This window comes from Balaenoptera ricei, chromosome 13, assembly GCF_028023285.1.
Source record: "Balaenoptera ricei isolate mBalRic1 chromosome 13, mBalRic1.hap2, whole genome shotgun sequence".
Lineage (NCBI taxonomy): Eukaryota > Metazoa > Chordata > Mammalia > Artiodactyla > Balaenopteridae > Balaenoptera > Balaenoptera ricei.
This window is the reverse complement of record NC_082651.1, coordinates 26,834,895-26,843,356: the sequence shown is the minus strand read 5'-3', so window position 1 is coordinate 26,843,356 and position 8,462 is coordinate 26,834,895. Positions and strand designations below refer to the sequence as shown.

General features: G+C 37.9%; 1 protein-coding gene across 1 annotated transcript; it reads left to right on the top strand.

The window, feature by feature from the left end:
• Positions 1-7,305: 7,305 nt before the first annotated feature.
• LOC132377005 (mitochondrial import inner membrane translocase subunit Tim8 A-like) lies at positions 7,306-7,668 on the top strand. Its single transcript, XM_059942916.1, has one exon. The coding sequence runs from the start codon at positions 7,306-7,308 to the stop codon at positions 7,597-7,599; it is 294 nt and encodes a 97-aa protein (XP_059798899.1). The 3' UTR covers positions 7,600-7,668.
• Positions 7,669-8,462: the final 794 nt, after the last annotated feature.

The following is an 8,462-nucleotide window of genomic DNA, read 5'->3' as shown; positions in this document are numbered from 1 at the left end:
GTGGCTCCTGGAATTTTCATTTAACAAATACTACTGTGCATCAATTAAAGAAGCACAATGTCAGGTATGCAAAGGAAAAAAAAATCATGCAGATTCCTAAAGATTAAAAGCTTTTATAAAACAGTGGGGCCTATATCTAGGGGCAAGGATGAAAACTCAAATACCCACAGTCACCAAACTGACAAAGTAGATGTATGAAGTGGATTGAGTCTGAGACTCGTGGGGACTGAAGCAAACAGGAGAATGTATGTCCTCTCTGCAGAGGACAGCCATGCTTCAGGGTCAACGATAACTGCCATGGAGGAATACAAGTTGAGTGCAACTACATATTCTGACTTCTCAAGGGAAGCCCAAAATCTTATTTTTAGATGTTGGCAGCAAAAGTTTTAAAAATTTAAACACCATGTGAGCCATACACTTTCCTGCAGAATCTAACCTATGAGATATTAGTTTGTACCATCTAACAGATAAATTCATGAGGCATTTTAATCAAGATTTTCTATGAATTTTAGTCTTTAAAACATACTTAAATGGATATTATTTCATTTCAAAAGTTGCAATATATTTCCCATAGTGAAAATAAAGTCTACAGTTTTCAAAAATTTTAAAAGATTTTAATTTTCCTTCTTGTACATATCCAATAAAACAGCTAGGAGAAAAGTTTGCATTAAAAAAGCAGAAAAAAAAAGAAAGCCTGGACAATACTCTCATTTAAGATGAAGAGGAAAAAAAAAAGGCCACAGAATACACAAAGCCAATCCAGTCACCTGCATTATCTTTCTGAAAGGGTTTTTTTCCCCCATTGACAAGGATGCCTTAGTTACCACCCTCTTACTGTAGATCCCCTCTTTATGTTTAATGTTAACAGTGTCTGCCAGGTCATCATCCCTTGTGCCTAGCACCTAAGCCGGGAAGTCTGGAGCAATGGCATCATTGGATCCTACAGAAAAATGGAAAAGTAGTACAGTTAACACAAGTACAGATTGAAGAAAGACAAAAAATTTACCTCTTAAACCACTTCTATAAAAAAGGCACTACCATGGGAGTGTTACAGGGTAATCAGAAGGAGACATGAGTCAAACTGAAGCTGTCAGAAATGTACAATATTGCAACAATATACTGGAGAAGCAAATGACATAAGAGGAGACATAAATTAGAAGGGAGACAATTTCCGGCTCAGGAACGTTTTCAGAGGAGGAGAAAATAGTTTGTACCTTGGAAAGTAAGTAGGCTTTTTGAAATATGGGGAGGAAGAAACAAAGGCATTTTAGGTAGAGGTTACATCATTAGCAAAGACCAGGAAGCAGGAAAACAGATTAAGCAAAAAAAAATCAGATACTTTTGTGGTCAGACTGTATTATGGACTACATTAAAGAGAGTGGTGGGAGATATTAAAAAGTAATTGTTTGGGACAAAATTCAGCAGGGCATGGAATCCCAAGCTAAAGGGATAAAGAGTGTAAATTTTACTGTACATGAAATGCAACATCATTAAGGATTTTTTAATAAAGGGAACTGCAATCAGTTACATTGTAGGAAGCTTAATCTGACAATGATACAAAAGACAAAACATTGTAAGGAAAATTTTATGTGATAAAGTAATACAAGATTTGAAAGTAACTTTATTTTCTTTAAAATATATTTCAATATTCTTAAATCCACTAATATAGGAACTGATAAGAGAAGTTTATCCATGTCACATATAAGAGGCAAAAGAACACCTCTGGACATACAGGAGTTTATAGTAACTATAGAATTATCTTCTACAAAAATGCTTTTCTTTCTTAACTGGTACTCCATACTTCATGCATTTTCTAAGCACCTAAAATGTGTATGGCAATAAAAGCTGGGTAAGTATCAGTTCATTTGTACAGTATAAATATAAATAAGTCATGAGTTATATTTCAGGACAGATTGCAAGGATCCTATTAAGCCTTCTGGGTCATATGTACACTGAGCTTTTCTTTGCTTCCGTGGCTTCACGTTCTTTTATTTGCTCCCTACCTCTCTGGTAAATCCTTAGTGTCCTTTCTTCTACCAAATCTCTCAATGCTGGAGTTCCTCTAGGGGTCAGAACTGGGTTCTCTTCTCTTCCTGGATGAACTCACTGATCATCAGTGTATGGAACATTATATGTGGAAGACCAACAAATAGATATCTCTAGCTGGAACCTGTTTTCTGAGCTTCAGATTCTAGCATTCAGGACACAGCTAGCCTCTAAAGCATTTGGAGGAAAAATTAGAAAACGAAATCTCTTCCTCATAAAAAAAAAATTTGTTTTATATATTATGATACAACACAAACAACTATACGTGAGGGTCTCTTAACCACCTACCTTTATCCTCCAAGAGAGGTGATTGTGTCAGGTTCAGAGTTAGGCAAGGAAGAATAATTAAGTTCCTGAGAGCAGTGCATGGATGTACAAGAGAATCAACCTCCTTGGAGCTGAGAGGCAGTTGAAAGAGAGTGTAGCCACACATATGTGTATATGCCATTGAATGTATGTGTACTTATTTTCCTGCATCTGTGCACAGCTGCAGAACGTGTGCAGATTTATGTTTCGGGCAGGAAGAGAGTTAACATTATTGCTCCAGAACGCTAACAGGAGATTTGGAATCTTCACCCCTGGGTGTTTTCATAAAAAATGGCACGTTTATGGCGTGAACAGAGCCACCTTCTAGATAGTGCCCTTGCATAAAACTTAACTGTAAACTGACTTTGTTTACATTCAACTGCAGGTTTAACATTTCCACATGGATGTGGAACAGAAATCTCATTTTTAACATGTCCAAAGCAGATATTTTGACCATCTTCTCCAAATCTGCTTCTTCCTCAGGTTTCTCCATCTCAGTAAATGGCACCTTTATTTACCCAGTTGCTTATTCTACAAAACTAGAAATTTTTTTTTTCACCTCCTTCTCTCTCACTCTCCATATTCTATTACCAAGTCCAGGAAGAACTATTTCCTAAAACTAAGTTGAATGTGTCCACTTCTCTCCATCTCTGTCATCATCACTCTAATCCTAGGTGCTACCATCTCTGACACTAATTACTGCAACAGCCTTCAGCTAACTGGTATCCTCACTTCCACTTCTTGACCCTCCCTTCACATGGGCTCCCTGCCTTTCCATCCACAAGCTATTCTCCATATAGCAGCCTGAAAAAAATGTACCAATGTAAATCAAACCACAGTTGCCTACTAGAAGAAAGTTCAAGTGCCTTAATATGGTTTACACAACCCTGGATGATCTTGAACCTATCTATCTTTAACCATATCTAGCCACAGCTCTGCTCTACCCACACTGCCTTCTTCTCACTTGTCAAATGCATCCAACTTTCCTGTTTCTGGAGCTCCTCCCATTCTGTTCCCTTCCACCAGCGCACTCTCACTCCCCACTCTCTGCCTGCCTAACTTACCTATATCCTCTAGATCTCAGCTCAGAAGTTTCTTCTTTGGAAAGGCCTTCATGGGCTCCTAAAACTAAACTGGATCCTTTTACTCTCTTAAAACTCTTCTTTATTTTCCTAACTCGTCGTTTGTAATTATGTACTTATTTGTATCTATTTGTTAATATGTGTCTCCCCACTTGAACATGATCATAGGGGGCATGTTTATTTTATTTTGCACAGCCATATAAATGTAGCACCTAGCATAGTATCTGCCAGAAACACGGTAAGAACTTTAATACTTTTTTGGTTGAAGAAAAAAGAACATAAGCTGAAAGTTTCTGTGACCTTAAAAAAAAAATAACCAGGTCATTGCAGAAAGTTCAGAAAAGTAAGCAGAAAAACCAAAAAACTCGAGCATACTTTGGTTATAGATCCTTCTAAATGAATATATAGTGGGATCAAAATGTATATAGTTTCAATATCTTTTTTTCCCACCCAAATAGAGATATATTTTGTTTAAATGGAATTTAAAGTCAGCATAAAAAGTGAAAAAACATGCAGGGTCAAAATCATCCTTGAAGGTGGAAACTGATATCCTGTCTGCTCAATAAATCCATCAGAGTCCACTTTTTCACCCTGGCTTGTAACAGATCACTGTGCCTGCATCTAAGCACCTGATGAAGTACCTGACTTGTGTTTAGAGACCACATTGTACTAAAAACACTTAAACTCTAGAATCATACTCAGGGAAGCAAGTTAAAAGATGCTTAAACTATAAAAGTCAAATGAGGACACTGAACTTCGAGAACTGAGGTTTCCCACCTCTCATTTCAAACTCTCTCATGCTAATATGCTGATAAGAGTGTGGAGAGTACAACACACTTGTACTTTTTTTTTTTTTAACTGAGATGTTAATGACAAAGGGAGATTAAGGGAGAGGTTCACTTCATGGGTTGTTTTATTTTAAATTAATTAATTAATTAATTAATTAATTAATTTATTTATTTATGGCTGTGTTGGGTCTTCGTTTCTGTGCGAGGGCTTTCTCCAGTTGTGGCAAGCGGGGGCCACTCTTCATCGCGGTGCACGGGCCTCTCACTATTGCGGCCTCTCTTGTTGCAGAGCACAGGCTCCAGATGCTCAGGCTCAGCAATTGTGGCTCACGGGCCTAGTCGCTCCACAGCATGTGGGATCTTCCCAGACCAGGGCTCGAACCCATGTCCCCTGCATTGGCAGGCAGATTCTCAACCACTGCACCACCAGGGAAGCCCCACACTTGTACTTTTAAGGTTCATTCTCCTCTTCTCTTTTTGTTAAATACATGTAATTGAACTTGTTTAAATGCATGTATGACACAATGCCAATGTACGCCAAAATTACTTATCATAGTTAAAGACATTTCATCGTAATCTATTCATCTGACTTATTTATGCTATCTTAAAGTTTCTTGTTTCCTGTTTGTTTTTTGGTTTTTTTTTTGGCTGCGTTGGGTCTTCATTGCTATGTGTGGGCTTTCTCTAGCTGCGGCAAGCCGGGGCTACTCTTCCTTGTGGTGTGCAGGCTTCTCATTGCAGTGGCTTCTCTTGTTGCGGAGCATGAGCTCTAGGCTCGCGGGCTTCAGTAGTCATGGCATGCGGACTCAGTTGTTGTGGTGCATGGACTTAGCTGCTCCACGGCATGTGGGATCTTCCTGGACCAGGGCTTGAACGCGTGTCCCCTGCGATGGCAGGCAGATTCTTAAGCACTGCGCCACCACGGAAGCCCCTCTTGTTTCCTGTTCTTGTTCTATGTTATTTTGCTTATTTTATATACTCAACAATAATTTGGAAGACAGATATCTAGTTTTAAAATTATTTTCGAGTTTTTTTTTTTTTGGTAGCTTTTTTCCATTGTGGTAAAATATACATAAAATTTACCATTTTAAACATTTTTAAGTATACAAGTTAAGGCATTAAGTGTATTCACATTGTTGTGCAACCATCACACCATCCATCTCCAGAATTAACTCATTTTCCCAAATGGAAACTCTGTACCTATTAAACAATAACCCTTTTCCTCCTCCTCCAACCCTTTTGTGACTGGCTTGTATTACTTAGCACAATGCCTTCAAAGTCCATCCACAGTGTAGCATGTGTCAGAAATTCACTCCTTTTTAAGGCTGAATAATATTCTATTGTATGTATGTATCACATTGCATTGATCCATTCATCAGGTGGTAGACATCTGGATTGTTCTCACCCTTTGGCTATTGTTAATAATGCTGCTATGAACCTGGGTGTTCAAAATCTGTTCTAATCCCTGCTTTCAATTCTTTTGGGTATATACTTAGAAGAAGAATTGCTAGATCATATAGTAATTCTATGATTAATTTTTTGAGGAACCACTACACTGTTTTCCACAGTGGCTATACCATTTTACATTCCCATCAGCAATACACAAGAGCTCCAATTTCACCATATCCCTGCCAACCCTTGCTCTTTTTTATTTCATAAAAGCCATCCTGATGGGTATGAAGTGGTATCTCTTTGTAGTTTTTATTTACATTTCCTTCATGACTAATGATGTAAAACATCTTTTCACATTCTTTTTGGCCATCTGTATCTTTCCTGGAGAAATGTCTCTTCAGATTCTGTACTCATTTAAAAATTAGATTGCTTTTTGCTGTTGTTGAACTGTAAGAGTTCTTCATATATTATGGATAGTCATCTCTCATCAGATATATGAATTGCAAATGTTTTCCCCAATTCTGTGTGCAATCTTCTTACTATGTTGATGGTGTTTTTTTTTTTTTTTTTGGTGCACACAAGTTCCAAATTTTAATCAAGTCCAATTTATTTTTTATGAAAACTTCTTTAACCTATCTGATCACCAAGTCATGAATAAAATAACACCTCTTTAGTCAAAAAGACAAAAAATACAATTGTTTTTTCTTTTCATGCCTTTCATTCCAAAATTAACTTTTGGCATTTTTTTTTCCACCTTGTAACTAAATTTGTTATTTAGATGAGTGTTGTGTCAAACTGACTTCAAAGTTCACCACTGATCACTTTCAGCATTGCTTCATTTCTTTGTAATGAATTCTTCATTTTGATTCATCTCTTCAGCTGGATGAGTCTTCAAGTGAATTTTTCAAGAAGGTACAGAGGTTGAATATACTTTCTAGCTTCTGTGTACTTGTGAAAATGTCTTTTCATTGTCATAGTGCTTAATGAAAATGCACTGGGTCCATAAATCCTTGAATTATGTAATTTTCCCAATAAGTACAGATTTGGTTCCATTATTTTTACATTTAGTATTTTAAATAAGCCTGATATCAGACTAAATTTTCTTCCCTTAACTTTTTTTTTAATTGTATATTTATGAAATTTTCTTCTATTTATTTTGACTCAAAAATCTTTTTCTGATATGTGTCTCAGTCTCTGATTTTTCCCTGGATTTTTATGACAACTTTCAATCTGCATACAGTGTTCCCCTTTTCAGGAGAAGGATGTTTTATTCAATTAAGTGTTTGAATATTACTTTCTTCCTCAGCTACAGATATAATTCTTGGTTTGGTTTACTTAGCTATGTTTCTTATGTCTCTCATCATCTTTCACAGCATTTTCATTTTCTTCTTCTTTTTCCTCTGTAATTTTGCAGACTCTCAGATTTGTCCTCATCACTAATTTAACTTCCTTCATGTTAATTCCACCCTTTCTTGCCTGCAAAATGTATTTTAAATCTGTTACCAAATCTTTACAGTTTTAGGCAGTCTTTTCCTTCATATGTTCATTCCTGCCCACCCCCCCCCCACACACACTTTTTTTCTAAATTGAGACAAAACATAAAATTCACCAATTAAGGGTTCCGCCGTGGAGACACGTGAAGGTCAGTGAGTTGGTGCGGAGTTTGTCTCGGCACGCGTGGCCGTGCTGGGATGGAGTCCTCCTCCTCTTCCTCTGCAGCGGGTTTGGGCTCGGTCGACCCGCAGCTGCAGCATTTCATCGAGGTAGAGACTCAGAAGCAGCGCGTCCAGCAGCTGGTGCACCAGATGATGGAACTTTGTTGGGAAAAGTGCATGGACAAGCCTGGGCCAAAGTTGGACAGTCGGGCTGAGGCCTGTTTTGTGAACTGCGTTGAGCGCTTCATTGATACAAGCCAATTCATCTTGAATCGACTGGAACAGACCCAGAAATCCAAGCCAGTCTTCTCAGAAAGCCTTTCTGACTGACCTGAGTATTACCTCTCTGGAAAAGGAAGGTAGTTCAAGAAATGAAGAGCAGTTGATGGGATGGTTGAAGAAAAGGTTGTGGGGGGATCGGCTCCCATCTTTGTCACTCTTGGGATATCCTGTCATCTGAGAATGAACAAAGACCAATTTTCGTGTGTGGGGGTGGTTTGAGGGTCAAATGTGTTTGGGGTTGTGTTTTTTAATGCTAATCTTGGGAAAACAATTGACAGATGAATGGAAAACTCTACTAGGTGTATGTTACTGTATGTGGGACGATGCTTTCCTCATAATCCCATTAACTGCTTCCTATAATTTTAATAGTGGAACTGCTCTATAATTTGATAGTGGGACCACATAGGTAATAATCTGTTATTTGTGTGGATTCCTTTCAGATTTCTGGAGTGATCGATATACATCTTTGTGTCTCTCAGAAAGGGCAGCAGTGGAGGAAAGAGTAATTTGGTACTTGACTGTAGGCCTCCTTATCCAGTGTTTGATTATCAGTGCTGGAAAAAAAATGTATGGAGTATTCATACAGTACATTTCACCTTTCTAGATTATCTCCCTCCCTTATACTGTGATTCACTTAAATATCTATATAAAGTACAGTCTTGAGCTAGTACAGGTAGCCTGAGAGTCTAGAGGCTCTAGCCAGCGAACATAATTCTCATACTAAACTGTCACAAGGAAGAAGTTAACTTACCCTGTATGTCAGTGTCCAAAAAAATTTAAAGATGTGCCTAAATGAAAAAATAAGTTATAAAGATTTAGGCCAGTCAAAAACTAACAGCAGGGATTCCCTGGTGGCACAGTGGTTGAGAATCTGCCTGCCAATGCAGGGGACACGGGTTCGAGCCCTGGTC

Bases quoted from the DNA above. Each gene is read 5' to 3' on its own strand.
- LOC132377005 (XM_059942916.1), top strand. From the start codon at position 7,306: ATGGAGTCCTCCTCCTCTTCCTCTGCAGCGGGTTTGGGCTCGGTCGAC.